At 35.1% G+C, this 19,489-nt stretch overlaps 1 protein-coding gene across 2 annotated transcripts in view; it reads right to left on the reverse strand.

Moving 5' to 3' along the window:
* Rbfox1 (RNA-binding Fox protein 1) overlaps nt 1-19,489 on the reverse strand; it is a 402,117-nt gene that overhangs the window by 26,463 nt on the left and 356,165 nt on the right. For both annotated transcript variants that reach the window (XM_072529091.1, XM_072529090.1), the window contains 2 exons: nt 3,082-3,136; nt 37-296 (listed from right to left, as the gene is read on the reverse strand). In XM_072529091.1, coding sequence (XP_072385192.1) covers nt 37-296; nt 3,082-3,136 — 315 coding nt within the window. The remainder of the gene's footprint in view (nt 1-36; nt 297-3,081; nt 3,137-19,489) is intronic.

The raw sequence follows: 19,489 nt of genomic DNA on the forward strand, positions 1-19,489 counted from the left end.
TGGATAATTTACCATCCTTTAATTTTGTCAACCTACCTGCAGCCTTGAATAATTCTGGTCAGCAGCGTGCGCAGCTAGGAACGGGTCATAATACACTCCTCCATCCACTGGTAAGGTATTTAAAACTGGAGTGTACCCGTGTAATGAGCCGGCTGTGAGAGGTGCTGGATGCCTGGCGAAAGCTGCTGCAGCAGCAGCTGCTGCTGCTGCTGAGGGATACGCGGCTCTTGCCCTGCCGCGTTGAATGGCGGCGACTCCCGCTCGCAGCGTCGCGTCAGACCATTGTATCACTGGGACTAAGAAAAAACACAGGATAAGATTTATATATTTGTTAGAGATATGTTTTAAAGGAATAAAATACATTTGTATATTTTACAAATAAATTTTTACTGTCGGTTTTGATTTAAATTTTGTTGCAGTTTTCAAGTATTTCTACATGAAATTATTTTTTATGACTTTATAAATAAAAGTTTACTTTATTCTGTCCGATTAGTAGTTTTGGTGGCTTAGATGTGCTCCTATTGTATATAGGTGGTTATGATCAACACTGGGAAGAAATATATGACAAATAATAAAAAACTGATCAATGGAGAAAAACTCAATGATATACATTAATTATTAGCATTAACACAGCAATATTACTTAGATCTATAGAAAGAAAAACAGCCTCCAAGCTAGTTACATACACCACCCACAGATTAATAAATCAGGAATAAAGAATGCACGTACGCATCAGGAATAAAAAATTATGGGAGAAACCTTCCGCATAAAAAATCAGTAAATGAAATAGAGCAATTATGTTATTACCATTTAAAAAGAGACACAAAAAGCACTAGATAGCTACAGTAGATTTAGATACCGTAGATTTCCATCTGTCTCTGTCTTGTGCGGTTTGTATCCAGTTCAGGTTGTCAGTCCATCTGGTTAGTGCTCCGTAGTACTTTTTCTTTTGCCCTCCACTCGACAATAAGTCTTGTCTTGTCCATCGCGATCGGTTGCCAGATAATCTGGCTATGTGTCCTGCTCAATCCATTTTAGCGACGTGATTCTTTCGATATTCACAACGTATTTCTTCGCTTGTTTCTCTCAGAGAAACACCCAACATCTGGCGCTCTATAACCCCCTGAATGACGCGAATCTTATTTACTAAAGATTTTCCTTTTGGGGCATATAGGTAGGCCTGATTTAAATATAAAGTGTAATTTCTCAAACGCTGCCCAGGAGAATCCTATGCGACATGAGAGCTCACATGGTTATCTCTGCCTAACCCAATTTCAATAATTGCCCTAAGCCTTTATACAACGCAGTCTGCTCAATATTTTTTCCATCAACAGCATATTGCGATTTAGCATCAGATCAGTAGTCATTATTTGCGTTTGTGTTGATCTTTAGTCAGACCTCCAAGGAAGCGTGATATAATTTTCTTAACACTATTATTGCATCATCTATACGAACAGCTATATAGAACAGGGTCATCTGCGAATTTCAAATAACTCAGCTTGTCTCCATTTATGTTGATACCATACTCGTTCAGATCTGCCTTCTTACAAGTTTGTTCTAAAAGCGTCGTGAATAGCTTTGGAGAGACGATGTCTCCTTACCGTACTCCTCGCTGTATACAGAAGTTTATTTGCTTCTTGTTCAGACAGTCTTACGCTAGACGTGGCATTTTGGTAGATATATTGAATTCTGTTAGTGTAGCGATGGTCTATACGACATTTTGCCAATGCTTTTAACATTTTCTGCTGGCTAGTATCTAATGCTTTCTCGTAGTCCACGAATATCCGTACCAATGATTTGTTGTATTCTACAGGCTTCTCTATCAGGTTCATTCATAGGTATCACTAGTAAATGGTCGTTAGTGCTGTATCCCGATATATACCAGCTTGTTCTTTCGCCTGATACATATCTAACTTAGCATTCAATCTTTTTTTGATAAATTTTGTGAAAAGTTAATATATATGTGATAGTTAAGACGATAGTTTTTAGGTCTGTTATGCTTCCTTTCTTCTGTAATAAAACAATAACTGCTTTGTTCCATTGAGAAGGAATTTTTTCTTAGTAGCACGCATTAGTAGTAGTAGATGCATAAATGAAAAGATTTTTTATTTCCACCTTGTTTAATCGGCGCGATCACTACTCCATCATGGTCAGGGGATTTATTATTCTGGATTTCTGAAAGTGTCGTTTTAACTTTGTATGGTGCTATTTCTGGCATTTATTTTTTTGGCGGCTAATCTTGTCTTTCATTGGTCCTCTCACACATTTCGCGGTAAAAGGGTTCTACAACCTTGAGGATTTCATGTTATTCGTATTTCGCCTCAAAACTTTTAAACTTTTGTTGTCCTAAATTATTTTTTGTCTTGAATCTCTCTTGTGGTGGATATCTTTATTTAATTTCTCCATTGATGTGTAGTTAAAGTCGTTTTTTTCAGTCAGCTATCTTCTTTTACTAAAGAGGTCTTTGGTATTTTGGCTTAGTTTTTCTTGTCAGACAACACTCTTTTTCCATTCTGCTTTTAGTGCCTTTGTTATGCCAATATTGGCTTGCTCGATTTCTTCGTCGAGTAAATTATTATGATTTTTCTGCAGTCTTCAAAAAGTGTTTGCCATGTGCGATCTAACAGTCATGCAAGATATGGCCAGGTATTCATGTTCTCTCGTATAGTCTGCAGCTAAGTCTCCATAGAGCAAATTAGCTGAGACAGAAAAAAATGGAGAATCGAAAAGGAGGCCTATGTACATTGTATGTCTCAAGACTAATATATACAGAAAAGGATGTGCTAATTGTTGACAAGAGACTGATTTTAGACATACTTTGTACCTTATTTGGTGATAGAAACCAGCTAGAGCTTTGCAAACCACTTACTCATGTATGATCCTGTAATATGTCAAACTATATGAGGTAAATATAACTCCTATCAGATACACGATTAGATCTCTACAGTGATTATTATTTTTTTTAAATAAGAGAGCTTTTGTATAAATCTACAAACTTACAAAGCAAATGTATTTTTATTTCCAGAAAACATTCTTAATACCTTATGAAGTTATCAAATCGATGATGAGATTATCACTTACCTGTTGGTAACGCTGGAGGTTTTTTGGTTTGTACTCTTGCAGTTGCATTATTTACCTACATCGAAATCATTATGATTATTAAATGATTTTTGTCTTAAAAGTTCATTAAAACAACTCGTTTTCATTAAAGTTTTTGGTTATCAAGCGAGTGGTTTTACTGAACTTATTAGGGAAATATCACATTCCCCGTAGTTACTAACAAAAAATTTTCACCAAATTCATATTAATATTAAATATATGAAACAAATTGAAAAAATACTGTTTCTATTCATCAATCCTAAGGGATTTCTTAAACTATTTAGGAACTATTTCTTCTAGAAATTAAAATTTAATTATATTTTTGAAATATGTCCACGCTGTCCCACAGCCCGTGCTCCCGCCCTGTCATAAGCACTTTATTAATAATTAAAAAACAATGTTTTAAAATAAAATAAACCCAAAATGCTCATGGAATACGCTTTGTTTTAGTTGCTTCGTGATTTAAAAAAATAATATCTTTCATCTGTATGTTTGAGCCTTGAAAATCGTAATTATTCGTTTTTTTTTCAATTTTAAATTGTTTATAACTCAAAAAGGATCAACTTAAAAAAAATTTCAAGAAAAAATTGTTCGAGCTGAAAAAGTTGATTTTTATAAAATAAAAAAAATAAATGAAAATTTTCCAAAATTATTTAATTTTATTTATTTTATATAAAACTGAATTTACATTAGGCACAGGTCTCTTCGGTTCTATACTCAAAAAGGATAATAGGTACTAGTTTGAAAAAATGCTTCATCATAAATTAAAAAAAAACTGTTAAATTCTCGAACCATCTATCTTATACAGTCTTTTTCTTCTTTAAGGTAGGTTTCACAGTAATGACGTGAAAATGTGTATAATTTAAGAATTTTATCGGACTATTTTTAGGGGTGCAATATTAAAAACTAAAAATTACAATTAAATGATCATTATCAACGTACCCCTTTTGGGTATACAATTGGAGAAAAATTTTGGCAATTATCGTGTTGCCTTACATTTTTTATCACAGTGGAACCACGTTCTTTTTTTGGAAATTTCATTGTAATTTTAAAATATCATTAAAGGAACTTCCGGTCATGATTTCCCATCAACTTTTTTTGTTGCAAAGACTTCTTATACTTCATTCATTCTTTATACTGGAACGAAAGTAGATACGGGGTAATATGAGTACGTATTTTCATGGCTCATGGTAAATTGACAAAAAGAAAGAAGAAAAAGAAAATGGTTTTTAACGATAACTTCTGCAATTTTCAATATTTTTAATAATTCCACTAAGATAATTATCATGACTACAAGACGAGTAACGTTTATCTTTTTGAGCCCTTAAGTTTTGAGATCATAGAGTTTAAAGGGCTTGTGACTTAATATATACCAGGGAACTTGCCAAACTGAAAAGACGAACCCCAAAGAGGATCCCAGAAAGACGGTCAAGTCTCGATAAATCGCAGCGTGGAAACTGCCCCACCAGGTATGACACCCTGCCCGGTACGTAAATCTAAACATAATTCCGAGTTTCAACATAGAAAAGATTATAATACCCATGTTCGTCCGTCTAAAGATCTGGTCTATTGGGAAGGATTGATTCTACCATAAACCGATAATCTCAACGGAAATAGGGGCTCGTGCGAGAATCGTAGCGAACTACGATTACCTAATGAAGTTACTTTGTTTTGAGCCCTTAGACTATCGGCCTTACAAGATACATCATTGACATCCTTGACTAGAAAGAAAATAGCCATAGAGACGCTCAGGCATAATCCCACGGATGGTAATTTCGCTGTATTACCCTCTCGAGTAAACCATATGTTCGAAAATACATGTATAAACGCACCAACTGTCCGAACCTTGCGATTTTTCTCCTACTAAACAGGATTACTATCGCATCACTAAAGTAAAACTAACTTGTCTCACAACGGTGTAAATGCAGTTTACCTTTTCTGTTGGTGAATAATCTCATACCTCTGGGTGAACTATCCAACCCTTAGCAAATTCTGCTTTGCAAAGAGTCAAAGATCAAAAAGAACCGTCGCCATGAACGCTTGGCAGTCACAAGTCAATTATTTCTGAAGTAAGATTTCTAATAACTGTTGCTGAACACTCTTCAAGCCAGCTTTTGTTCTTTTGCTCTAGGCGAGATTTCTGTTCTCGCTGATCTGGCCTTAGGACACCTGCATTATTCTTTGAAAGACTTTGTTCCAGACAAACTCTTTGTCTAGCAGTGTCCTTATGTCGAATAAGGCTGGAGATGAATGCTAGCAGGAATCCGAAAGGAAAACTTTATTGGGAAGCACAAAACCCACGAACGGCACAACACAATGAAGTAAAGAAACTACGAAAGTAGAAGTAATTCCCATACTTAAACGTAAATTTAAAAGTGCAATATCGTACTGCATATACTTGGTTATTGTACACCTTCCATTCATTCAAGATACCTATTCCAGGATTCTGGAAATCTATATCAGGTTGAACAGGTCTAGTCCTTGTACAGTCTTTTCCTTGTCACGTACCGTATTGTTGGCACTCCCAGGGTCGGCTCTAGTACTCAGTTTTGCAACTTGTAGTCAACGTTTACAACTTTAAATAACTACAAAAATTGTTTACTCATCAAAAAAATTGCACAATACATTTTTAGCTGAAAATTAATGGGGTTATTTAGGCTGTAAAAATTTAGGCCTAAAAATCCAAACAAAGAGTATTTAGGCCTGGCAATTCATGTACCGGCCAAGACCTTGCACTAACTGAACACATCAAAAAAGTATTTGAGAGAAAACTCAAATCTCTTTCGTTAATTTGACAGCAGCTTACCATACGGTTAGTCATAAGATTCTGCTTCATAAAATTTACAGCTCACTTATGGGATTACCACCTAATGAGAGTCGTGTATTCGCTGTTATAGAAGAAGCGTTTTTTCGTTATTCTTGGGAGCAAAATAAGTAGATGGAGAAACCGAAAGAACGGCCTCCCACAGTAAAGCGTATTAGCACAATGCTCTTCAATATCTATACAAATGGCCCTACGCTGATGCCAAACTGATTCCAAGTACTTCAATATACCTTGAACAAAGAAGATTTGAAGAAGTAGAAATAAACCTTGAAAATACCTTAAGTACAATGAAGACTTACTACCAACAGAATTCCCTCAGACCCAACCAATTCAAAACTGAAGTATGTGCGTACGTGAAGTAGGCTTCACCTACGCTCAAAACTACAAATTACATGGAACGGGAACGACACACACCAATCTAAATAGTTATCTTGGAATGGTTCTGGACCGGTCCTTAACCTATAAACACCACTGTATCAAAACGAGGCAAATAGTAATCACCACAAACAATCTACTTACTATCGGTAGCTAACGGGGTGAATGCACTGGTGTTCTAAGAACAAAGGCACAGGTAATACGACTCTCAATACCCGCTGAATGCGTGCTCCGTCTGCTAACACCAAAGAAGTAGACGTGGCCCTCAATGAGACCTGCAGAATATTGACGGTATGTATGAGACCAACACCACTTACACTCTATAAAACAGCAGGTACTGCAGATTCTATAGCTCGCAGAAGTATAGCAGAACATGTAGGGAAAATTAAACAAATCGCAGATGAGCGGCATGACCTTCAGAAATCTCGAACGCCACCGAAATGACTGAAATCCCGGAACAGTGAAAGCTGAGCCGCCAGAAAATGTCCTCCTTCCCCATGCTCGATGGATCGGCCACATCTTAAACTTTAAAACATGGAAGACCTTGAATAGGATTAGAAAGTGAGTCGCTCCAGTAAAAACAAATATTATTAAATGAGGGAAAATAGACCAAGATGATGTAAACTGTGAGTTTGGAGAAATACACCTCCTCATATGTCAAAACTGTCCCCACCTATGCACCGTCGTCAAGATTTGTTGTTCGCGAATAAAAATATTCCTTGACATATTTGGTATATATTTTCCAAATTTTTTATCAGGAGGAATTCTCAACAAATTTCGTACAACAATGGACTATTGTATCATTTGGTCCTTCTACCTTTTCCACATCTGACATTTATCTACATATATGCTTTATCTTAACTGAAATACTTCCTATTGCTTCTTCTGTCAGTCCAGATCATATAATTTTTTTCTGGACTGTGTTGCGAAGATAAATGTAAGATTCTTTGTAGCCATTTCATTTTCATGACTAAAGTCGTTGTAATAACTATCAGTTTTTTGTTTTAGTAAATTTTAACATCTTTATTGGCGCTCTGAATGTTCAAAATTATAATTGTGAAATTATTCTGAAAAAGAAATAGAGCAAAGTGTGAAATTCAAAAAGAACTGGTAGATCACTAAACATGGTACATAAAACACCAAGAACTCTCGTGGACCTTACCAAAAATTATTGCCCTAATTAATGCAAATACAAAAGTTTTATTATATAGTGGTTTATTTATAGTACAAACTTTCAACAAGTAGTATCGGGCGATCCATTCCATCACTTATATTAATATGAATTTGGTTTACAAGGTTTACGTTCGAAATATCTGCAAGGAACAGCAACATTCCATGATTTCCTTTCGATATTAATCCTTCCAATATAAGCAAGTCGTGAAGCGATTTTATTAATAGGTTGAACACTAGCCAAAAATAAAATTTATGGGGTACACAAAAGCCAATAATCTCGCGAGAATTTCTGGTACACTCTTAAAGATTGTATTTATTTATATTTTTATAATAATAGGATTGTTACTGTCGCTTGACACTATCGATTTCTCAAAAAAAAATTGAATGTATCACAGGAAACTTTTGGCTGCCAAGTTTTCTCACGCTGACTGGATTTAATAAAACACGTGAATACGTTAGCATCACTTTGTTTTTCTTGTGATACATTGCACTAACTGTAGCTGTTCTACAAAGTTGTAGTTAAATAGAGTTATTGATGATCATTACAAAATATATTATATGTAAAAAGTTTTACCAATTTTTGATTATAGTTCATAAGGTTGCCAAACCAAGTATTTATTATAAATATAAAAGGTACATATATAGTAGAAAATGATGACTAAATATTTACAATTTAAAAAAAAAATAAAGATAATAAAGATATTTTTATTGTAGCTACTCGAAAATTAAATTTTTGCTCTGTTTTTCTTTAATCAAACTTCTTACCAATAACGGGTTCAACATTTGACACATATTCTATAATCATGCCAGTTTCTAATAAATTAATTTTTAATTTAGTCATGAATAAAGAGAAATTGTATCTAAATTCTATTGTTCCTATATAGCAGACTGAGTTAGACAAGAGGCCTTTTTTCTTTTTGGTATTTTGCTTCAGTTTCAGTACCAAAAGCAGCGTTCCTGGATGTAAACCAAGCATTCGACAGTGTCTGGCATAAAGACCTAATATACAAAATGAGAGGCTACGGATAAAGCGAGGCCATGACGAGACTGATCTCTTCGTATTAGAGCAGCCGAAGCTTCAGGGTTCGAATAGGACAAGTACTATCCGAACACGAAGCTCCGGAGGCTGCAGTGCCACAGGGAGCAGTCCTGTCACCTCTACTGTACACAATATATAAAGCAGATGCTCGAAGGACACCAGGAACACTACTCAGTCTTTATGCAGACGACACAGCGATTGCGGCCAAACACAGAAACTTAGAAGTAACAGTCAACAATCTACAGACAGTATCGGATAACATTGAAGAATGGTGTATCCAATGAAAAATAGCAATCAATTCAGAGAAGACACAAGCAATCATATTCAAAAAGAAAAGAGACACCCCAGAAGAACAGCTGTTAGTACAAAATGATCCCATCGAATGGAAAAGAGGAGTCAATATGGATCAAGGCTTAACATTTACGCAACACGTGGACACAACCATTCAGAAAACAGCAACAGCCAGAGCAGCAATAAGAGGAATCGCAGGTAGAAACAGCAAAAGAAGAAAAAATCCTCAGAGAAGCGGCAAATGTACCCAGATACGTCGCTGAACGCTTTCTGTTTAGAGAACTGCAACAAGTAAAAGTGAGAAAAAGCCAGAACTAGGTTTGCAGAATTAGAGAATCACCCAAGCTCGATCGTGCGAGAGATAATAAGATATAATGCAAAGCACGTGGTGTTCGTGTGTATTAAGGTATAAAAAATGCTTATTAAAAGCTTAAAAAATTTTTATTTTAAAGAAGATCTTTTCGGAATTGAATCATTCCATCATCAGTTTAATAAAAAGTTGTTAAAAACATTGTATGGCCACATAAAAACATTGGAAGGACATCCGTATTAAAAAACAATCCTCATGGTTATTATAAAGGTAAATGCAATAGACTGTTAACTTGTTGATTAATAAAAACTGAAAATGGGGGCATCTTACATGACCCCCTGTAGCTGGTGAGGTTTTATCGACTTACATTACCTCTGATCTGTGCTGGAGTCTTGGGCTAACTCAGTAGCTATACGTTCTTAAGATAAGTGAGATGCGCTGGCTGGGGACTAGTAAATGTAGCAAAGACGATCACGTCTTATTCTATTAAGGAAAGATGGCAATAACCACGGGAATGGCGTGGCATTAACTGTACATAAAGTCTCTAGTTGTATTAAATATATGTCAGTTATATTTCGGCCATAGTCTAGGAGACAGGATGGTGGTTGAGTATTCACTTTTATGTCCACCCGATATCTTGACGTTTTTTATGTTTTTTGGTGCTCAGATTCGATTTTTCGATGGTACCTGGCTGAAAATCTATCAGATAATTTGTTATTTAAACAGTTTAATTGTTTAAATGATTGTACCTCCTAAAGTATTAGAGATATTTCATTTTACCAAAATAAAAATTGTTTCTTTTGAAAAAATGAACAAAATGGCGTTTGATAAACTTTGACCCGATTTTTAGAACCGGAGTTATAACAAATTTTGTGAAAAACAATTGCAAACGAGACATTCGATGGGGCTTTTCCAAGTATAACTCAGATTTCATATGTGCGATTAACTTTAAAAACCCCTCATTGTAAAGGTAATTATTTCAGCTTTAAAAAGAAATTCTTTTATCTTTATTAATAAAAAAAAATTACTAAATAGTTGCGAATTAATTTGTTTAAAGATATTTAGATAAAATTAAGCTATAAACTTTAAAAATATGGCTAATAGAAGTTTTAGAACAACTCAAAAAGAACATTGTAAGCTTTGGTAAATGTTTCTATGTTAATTTTTGACCAAGATATGGAACTTTTAATAGCGCGCTCTGGGGCGCACTGTCAGCTCACAGCGAATGCGGGCACGCGTAATTCAATTTCCAATATCTCGGCAAATAATTAACATAGAAACATTTACCAAAGCTTAAAATGTTCGTTTTTAATTATTCTACAACTTCCATTAACCAAACTGCCAACGTTTACGGCTTGATTTTGTAAACTCTTAATAATACAAACATTTATAAAATAAATAAATTAATTCACCACTTTTTAAAGAAAATTTTAACTGTAAACTGCTATAACTTTTCTATTTATAGTGGTAAAGTGATATGCATATCTGAATCTACATGGATTTTACGTATGTATTGGTTTTTATTCGCTTTTATTCTTTGTCGACAAACATAATCCAGCCTGTACTACATTTACTTTATCGACAAAAAGTTAGAGTTTTGTTAAATGTCTCTAAGTTTTTACTACCTCATAAATTGGACCCATTAAAAAACCACGCCTACTTCCTAGTGGTGTAAGAGAGCCGTTTAACTCAGCTCTGTCGTATAGTACATGTTTTTAAACAATGCGATGTTTTAAAGACACCGACAGATTATACTCAGAAGACCTTATGAGTATGCGATTTTATTTTATATGCCAAAGATATTTAGATACTTTTTGACAATGAGCTTGTTAGATAGGGTAAATTGATTGATTGAGTTAGAACTTTAATATTTAAATAAACTTCGACATAAATAAACACCACTTTGGTGTTTATTTAATTATTTTAAGAAACGATAAATCAAAATATTTTTTAAAACAATTGTTTTATGTGAATTGGTACATATTATGATACAATGTCAAACCGTTATAAATAATAAATCTCTTTCCTAGAAGATTATATTATAAATTAATGTCACAATTATGAAGTAAATTACAAAAAATAATGAGAATACTCTTGTGATTGGTTATATATAAAAAATAATAAATATAATATATTTTGCAGGTCTTAAAGATTTTTTTTATATAAACAAAATAGAAATGTAAAACAACTACAGATTTTTTAAAACATGATCATTTTCATTTTTGTAAAACATTTCGAATTTTTTTTTATTAGTTTCCTTGATATTTTAGTTAAAATTCAAATTGCTTGTTACCTTCATCAAGTCGTAGTCCAACTATTGTCTACATTAAAAATTATTAAAGAGATCTTTTATTAAATGATCCTACAGTTGCTATAATTGAAACAGCTATGCGAAGCATAAAAACCTCCAATAACCAACTAATAGATTTGTCGGAAATTTTTTAGAACGTCTGGAATAAAATAATTTTCATAGGGGAAGCGAAACGTAAAGGGTCATCCAAACTTTAAGAGTTAGATCGTCCAATGCATCTCGAAAAAGTCACTTTTTGGTGTGGATTTTGGGCTGGCGGCTAATATTTCTTTAAGAAAGACGTTGAGCAGGTCATCATTTAAACGTGCCACAGAGCTCATCCCACATTGGACATTCTCCAAGCGCTGTTTGAGGGCATGATCATCCCACGTGGAGATGATGTGAACTGTCCACCGAGATCGTGCGATTTTACCCCGTTAGGATCTTTCTTGTAGGGTTTTATTAAGTCGCAGGTCAATGCGAATAGACCACAAAATATAGCGGACCTCAAAGCCAACAATTCCCTTGTCAACAATCAAATTCAGCCTGATTTATGGACCAGAGTCATGAAAAATTGGATATTTCGGATGCGCGCCACCTGGCGAAGCAGTGACGGACATTTGAACAATCTTATATTTTACAAAATATTTTAATGCCGATATAGGAAATAACCTATTGTGATTGTGAATTTTTCTCGAGACCAGAATCCTTCGACGAGCCTAATTTCATGTCAATAGCCCAGGTTGTCGTTTGGGTTAAAAAAAGATCGATGTCATGCACTAATTAGTGAATATTTGATTTGATTTTGAAACAACTCCCCAGTCCTTGCAACAGCAAATTTTTGGTTAATAATTTATAAGACTTTGAAGGGATAAAACATTTACTTTTTTATTCATTGTTGCGAAGCTACGACATTTTATAAAACATAGCTATAAAATCATAAACGTACATTGAATAAGTTTTATTATAATATTTTCATAACACAACACACGGCTTGCACGAACAATGGTCACTAGAGAACACAGTTTTCGTTTTTGACAGGTCAGCAAACACTCAAACACACACTCTCGCACACAATATCTAACATTGGCATGGCGGTGAATGGGGTCTCTTTCTTGCCACCGAAGTAACCTCGTCGTTGACGTCTTCAGCCAACAACCGACTACTTGTGCACGTCACAAATTCTAGAGTCGGCTGACGGAACCAAAGTAACTGGGCTATTTGTGGCAGAAGTGCCTCTCAAAAGCTGACGAGGCCTGGCCGTTAACGCAAACGTCCAAAAACAGATTTGTAGTGTAATACACTTGTTCTGAAGCTAGATACAGACGTAAAAACGGCTTGCAGAAACAATAGTAACTAGAGACTCGGCCTTTGTCACAATTACCTCAAAAAACACAATCACTACACTCTGGAAAGAACATCTCCTACAGTTAGAACCTCTCACCTCTAATTCTACGCGGCGACTCCATCTCAACCGCCTCCAAGATGCTCCACAACACAACTATGGGAGCCCTCCTGCTGAGGCTTTTTCTTCATCTTCAAGACTCTGCGGCAGTTTTACTGCTGCATTGTAATGTAAGAAATAACCAGTTTGTACCAAGGTTAGCTACACCACTAACGACAGAATTCAATAGCCAAAATGGACATAAGTAAAAGATAATTCACCTGCGACGGTCGAAGTCCTCTGCAGTTTATGAGACAGACGGTGGATCCAACCCCCCAATCCAGCCGACGAGATGACAAGATAGACCTAATCTAAGGCATATTCTCTTCTTAAAGACAGTATATTTTATCACTCCAATGTAAAACAAAACATGGAAAATGTTTTTACCCCTTATTGGATTTATTGCATTAATAAAAATACGGTTAAATAATTTTATAAATTTTTAAATCTGGAACGTCCCCTAAACATCGTATCAGTTTGCAAGCCTTGTAAAACACTGCACCATGTCTCTCATAATTCTGCCCACTATGACTATATCGTCAGCGAATGCGAGAATTTGCGTCGATCTTTATTTGCGATTCTAATATTTAATTGTCTGATTGCCTTTTCCAAGGCAATATTAAAGAGGAGACATGCCAACGCGTCCCCCTGTCTTAGACCATTATTAATGTCAAAGAACATAGAGTTTTCTCCTTAAATTTTAATGCATGAGCTTACGTTTTGTATTGTGAGATGGGTCAACTTAACTAACTTAGGTGGGATCCCAAAGTTCTTTCCACACTGCCATAGGCTGCTTTGAAGTCGACGAAGAGATGGTGTGTATATATGTTATAGTCTAGTGACTTTTCTAGTATCTGCCTATATGCTTGACTATTGACTTTCCAGCAGTAAATCCGCATTTATATTGACCAACAATATCCTTTGTAAAATGTTTAAGTCTTTCAAACAATACCTTGCTACGTTGGGTTGACGACATCAGGCGTATCACGAAAAATTGGCAACAAAGAGCACAAAATCGAAAAGAATGGAGGAGTTTAAGGGAGGCCTATGTCCAGCAGTGGACGTGATAAATGGAGGCTGGATGATGATGATGATGAAACAATTTGTACATTTGGGACAGCAGGGAGATTAGCCTATAGTTCTTCAGATCTCCCCTGTCTCCCTTTTTGAAGAGAAGTATTGTCAAACTTTCATTTCAATCATATGGCACTTCTCCTCTATGAAGACATTCGTTGAAAAAATGTTTCAATTCTTCGACAATAATTTCACTCCCCTCCTTCAACATTTCTACAAGTATTCCATCTGAGCCCGGAGCCTTATTATTCTTTAGTTATCCATAGCTTGTTTTATTTCGAAGGATTCTATGTTAGGGAGTATTTCTGAGTTGACATTTGTTATCTTTCTCTCTTTGCAGTGTTATCTGGGTTCTTGTTTGAGGAATTTAAATCACGGTAAAATGTTTGAGTAACTTTTAGGATTTCGTTCTATTCTCTTATTTCTTTTCCATCTTTATCCTTCAATGAGATTATTATAGGCTTTCCTAAGTTTTATCTTAGGCATTTCAGGCCTCGGTTCTTTTCTATTATTTTTTCTACCTTGTTTTCATTATAGATCCTTAAATCTTCCTTTGCTCCCTTTATTATTTGTTTAACTTCTTTGAAAACATTGGTGTTTCGCTTTCCTTCGCTTAGAAATGTGCGTCTCTTTTCCATCAACCGTTTTGTTCTATTACTTATTCTGTCTTCTTTATTTTTCGTTTTCTTTGCAACAGTCAATCCTGCTTTCAACAGCTTTCGTTGCATTTTTTTATTAATTGTGTTCATGTCGGAGTATTCTTGTTTGGTAATGTTCCACAAATTCTTTTCTTAAGACTTCTCTGACTTCTTCTTAAGTCTTAAGAAAATTTTTCAGTAACAATTGATCGAAATTCAATTTTATAAAAGCTTCAAGTAAAGCTACAATGATTTGTACTTTTATGATTTTATCCATATATTTTATAAAGTCATGTACCGTAGGCTTCCCAACAATCTGAATAAAAAGTTCAAGTCTTACCCCTTTAAGGTCTGACAAATAAATATTAACCAACAATTTGATGTTGCACGGACAGGGGAGTTGTTTCTGACATCGCGCTTTATAACAAAGATTAAATTTCAACAATTCTCAAGAATAATGTACACTTTTTGACCGACAGCCTGAGCTATAGAACACAAAAACGAAGAAAAGTGGAACAACAGGATATAGGTATATATCAATAACTGGTATTCTGGTGCTGGTAACGATAATTAGCATTTTTGTACGAATTCTATTCATTTGAGAAATCCGCTGGTTTGAGTTAATCGAACCAAAATTCCCTCTATCAAAAAAAAAAAAAATATTTTTTATTTTGTCTAAATTTACGGTTAAGTAATACAATAAAGAAAGTGGTTTAGATCATTTCTATAATTATTTAATTCAAACACTATATATAGAGGAAATCTCCTTCAGACGTTTATACAAAATAAAAACTTAATAATAAGTAAAAGAAAACGACAATATATCAATTCAATATGTAAACGTAAATAACAGGGGACAAACTTTTCAATAACTCTAGTATAATAATAAAATAATATATTTTGTAAAATGAAAATGATCATGCTAGAAAATTACTCAAAATAAATTATGCCCTGTAAAGGCTTTGAACAAAATAATTCACATAATGAAATAAACTTACGTCATCAATTCCCAAAGAATAAACTATTTTACGAAACTTTGAGTAATTTTACTATTTCTTCTCATCAAAGAAGGTAAATAAATAAAAAAACATTGGATTAAGCTTTTTCAATCGAGATTGACTAAACTCAACCCAAAACTTCCAAATCACAATTTGACCATCACTGAAGTTTACAAATTTCCTACAAAATCGATAACGACCTCATAAGATATTCGTAGACCACTGGCAAAACCGCAAACTGTCATTTGGATATACTGGAAAAACTTAAACTTAAGATAAAGTCACTTAACCTAACTTTTCGTCGGTATAGGTGACTTAGGGTGGCGCCCCAGTCGATCGGTGAGTCCCCGATGACTGTGACACCACCCCGCTGGCCTTACCCACTTACCTCCTCGGCTGGCCGAGTAGCAGGGAACGGGAGGGGAATTCGGTTCGGATCTACCGTGTCGTCTTTGCCAAATTTTAGTGATTTGGCCCCGATTAACTCTAGAGGGACAACGTATACAAATTGGAGATAATAGAGGATAACTATTTTAGTTTTTTTTTGTTGTTTTGTGATATTTTGCTTACTATTGTAATGATCTATATTTTCTTGTTTTTTTTTCAATGTAGTTTCAGAAGGATTTTCTTTTAGCTTTCGGGAAATGGATTCTGATTTTCCAGATACATATTGGACAAAAACTGGACTATTTAAACTTAAAATATGAATTAAAAACAGTGTTATGGATTACCATATTTATTTTTTCAAATAAAAAGTAGTTTACAAAAAATGTCAGTTCCTTTATTGTAGTTCATAAGATTGTTGACAATATAAATACTTTTTAGCAACAATTTAAATGTAAACATTTCTAAAATACGTTTTTATTTACATAAACTTTTAGTAAGTCAAGTTTGAAAAAGATTTAACGAAGATGTGATAAACGATCGCGGTGCATACAAAGAATTACCAATTAACAATACGATTTACTAACATAAACTTCAACATACATATATCTAGATAGCATCGGGAAAAGGAGTACGACCGTCAATCCAATATAAATTAAGGATCACTCGAAGTATGGTGGGTTTTTCGGTCAAAAGGTGAAGAGAACAAAGACACAGAAGGTGGCTACTTCATCTATTTATTGAAGACGTTTCGCTTTCTAATCAGAAAGCATCATTAGTTCATCTAAAAAGAACAATATGAAAAACCAAACATCCATAGAAAAATTATTATAAGTGTGTTACCTCAAAAAGACCTAGATAGATACTAGAAAGCGAAAATCAGTGATAGAGGACTACATTATATCCAATAAAAATACATACCCTAAAAACGTAGTTCAGCCAACATAGTAATAGATCATGGATTATTATTATGCAGTATCAGATTTGTAATACTGAAATGTTGAAATACGTAAAAGAAAACTACTCGAACATTTAGACTAGGGAACTAACGATTATCGAAGTCATAGCTTTCGATCCAATAAGTCCAAGGATATGTAGAATCCGAATTAAAGGCAGGTTCTTTAATTACAGCATTATCAATATTTATACTCCCACTGAAGATAAAGAAGACGAGGGGAAGAACATATTTTACGAGAAACTGGAAAGCACTTACAGACAATGTCAGAACAACGACATAAAAATTATTATTGGTGATTTTAACGCTAAAGTCGACCAAGAGACTATTTACCGACCCACGATCGGCGAGCATAGTCTTCATGCTGTCAGCAACCAAAATGGTTTACGCCTAATTGAACTCGCAGCATCATTGGGAATGGTGGTAGTAAGTACATGTTTTCCTCACAAAAATATCCACAAAGCCACATGGCAATCACCAGACGGTCAAACAAAAAACCAAATTGACCAAGTACTAATTGATAGTCGACATTCCTCGGACGTACTAGATGTAAGAGCATGTAGAAGTGCTAATATAGACTCTGCCCACTACCTTGTAAGAACAAAACTCAGGGCTCGTATATCAAACGCTAAAAAGAGCCAGAGCACAAAATCTACGAAATATAATACTGATGTGCTAAAATCTGAAGACGCTAGGAATAACTACAGGAAAATTTTAAATGAAGAGCTGACAAGAATTGACAAAAATTTAAGTATAGAAGAACACTGGACCAAATGCAAGGAAGCTATCCACACAGCGGCTAAAGGCTTTTTAAAACCTAACCAGGCTAAAATAAACGAAGATTGGTTTAACGAAGAATGTAGATCCCTTAACCAACATAAAAATGAAGCATATAAGAGACTTCAGCAGCGCAGAACGAGATCAAACCTGGAAGACTATGAAAATCTTAGACGAGAAGAAAAAAGGACGTTTAGAAGGAAAAAGAAAGAGCCAGACGAAAATGCTCTAAACGAGATTGTTAATCACCACAATAGAAAAGACTCGCGAAAATTCTACCAGAATAACAGCGTGTAAAGACAGAGACGGTTCCATAATTAGTGACAAAGAACAGATACTAAACAGGTGTGCGAATCATTTTGAAGAACTGCTTAGCAACAGTCGTGAAGAAGAAATTACTTTGCCTAAAATGGATAAAAAGTTTCAAGAGCCGCCCCCCAAAGAAGAAGAAATTAGAGAAGCCATTTCAAAACTGAAAAATAACAAAGCCCCCGGTTTGGACAATCTTCCTGCCGAACTCTTTGAAAATGGTGGTGACACCCTTTTTAAACACATGCATAAATTAGTAACCGAAATCTGGCAACGAAAGGAAACGCTGCGGACTAGAAAATAGGTGTAATACACCCTCTTTACAAAAAGGGAGATATGATGGTGTGTGATAATTATAGAGGCATCACCCTACTTAGCGTGGCATATAAAGTATTGTCCAACGTATTGTACAGAAGATTGATCCCCTATACTGAACAAATAGTTGGGAACTACCAGTGCGGTTTCCGACCCAATAAATCAACAACTAATCAAATCTTCACAGTCAGGCAGATTCTTAAGAAAACGCTTGAGTGCGGAGTCGACACCCACCACATATTCGTAGATTTCAAAGCCGTATACGACTCAGTCAACAGACAAAAACTTCTACTACAGGCTATGGTGTAATTTCAAATGCCGCTTCATCTTGTTCAACTAACGGAACTTACACTCACAGGCGTAGAGAGTGTAGTCAAAATCCAAAACGACTTTTCAAGACCCTTCCATTGTAAAAATGGATTGAGACAGGGAGATGGACTGCCGTGTCTCTTATTTAACCTTGCACTAGAAAAAAGTAACTCGAGAGTGCCATATTAATACGAATGGCACCATCGTTAATAAATCTGTACAAGTGGTCGGATATGCACATGACATAGACATTATTGCTAGGTCCACAGAATCTCTGATCGAAGCATTTCGATTACTAAGGGCGTCTGCACTGAGAATGGGATTAAAAATAAACGCACAGAAAACGAAGTATTTGTATTGTACTAGATCAGGCAACCAGATACCTAGACTATTTATTGATGATCTGGAACTGGAAGGTGTGGACACCTTCGTCTTCCTGGGCTCGCTGCTGACCAAAGACAACAATGTCAGTGAAGAAATTAAAAGAAGAATAGTGATTGCCAATAAGTGCTATTATGGCTTGAGGAAACAGATGGCCCCAAAACTACCCAGAAAAATTAAAGTTACCATATATAAAACACTAATAAGGCCAGTGCTAACATACGGGTCAGAAACGTGGTCACTTACACAGATCAACCAAGAATTGCTTAAATGTTTCGAGAGAAAAATTCTAAGGAAAATATATGGAGAAATCCAAGAACAGGGTTTGTGGCGTAGGCGCTACAACTTTGAGTTATATAGAAGTTTTGGGGAACCTGACGTTGTAAAATGTATTAAATTAGCACGCGTTCGATGGATAGGACATGTAATTAGGCGAGATGAAGATGCAACGATCAGAAAAATTTTCGACCGAAGAGGACCAGCGGGAAGACGAGCCAGAGGAAG

Source organism: Diabrotica undecimpunctata, chromosome 4 (genome assembly GCF_040954645.1).
Source record: "Diabrotica undecimpunctata isolate CICGRU chromosome 4, icDiaUnde3, whole genome shotgun sequence".
NCBI lineage: Eukaryota > Metazoa > Arthropoda > Insecta > Coleoptera > Chrysomelidae > Diabrotica > Diabrotica undecimpunctata.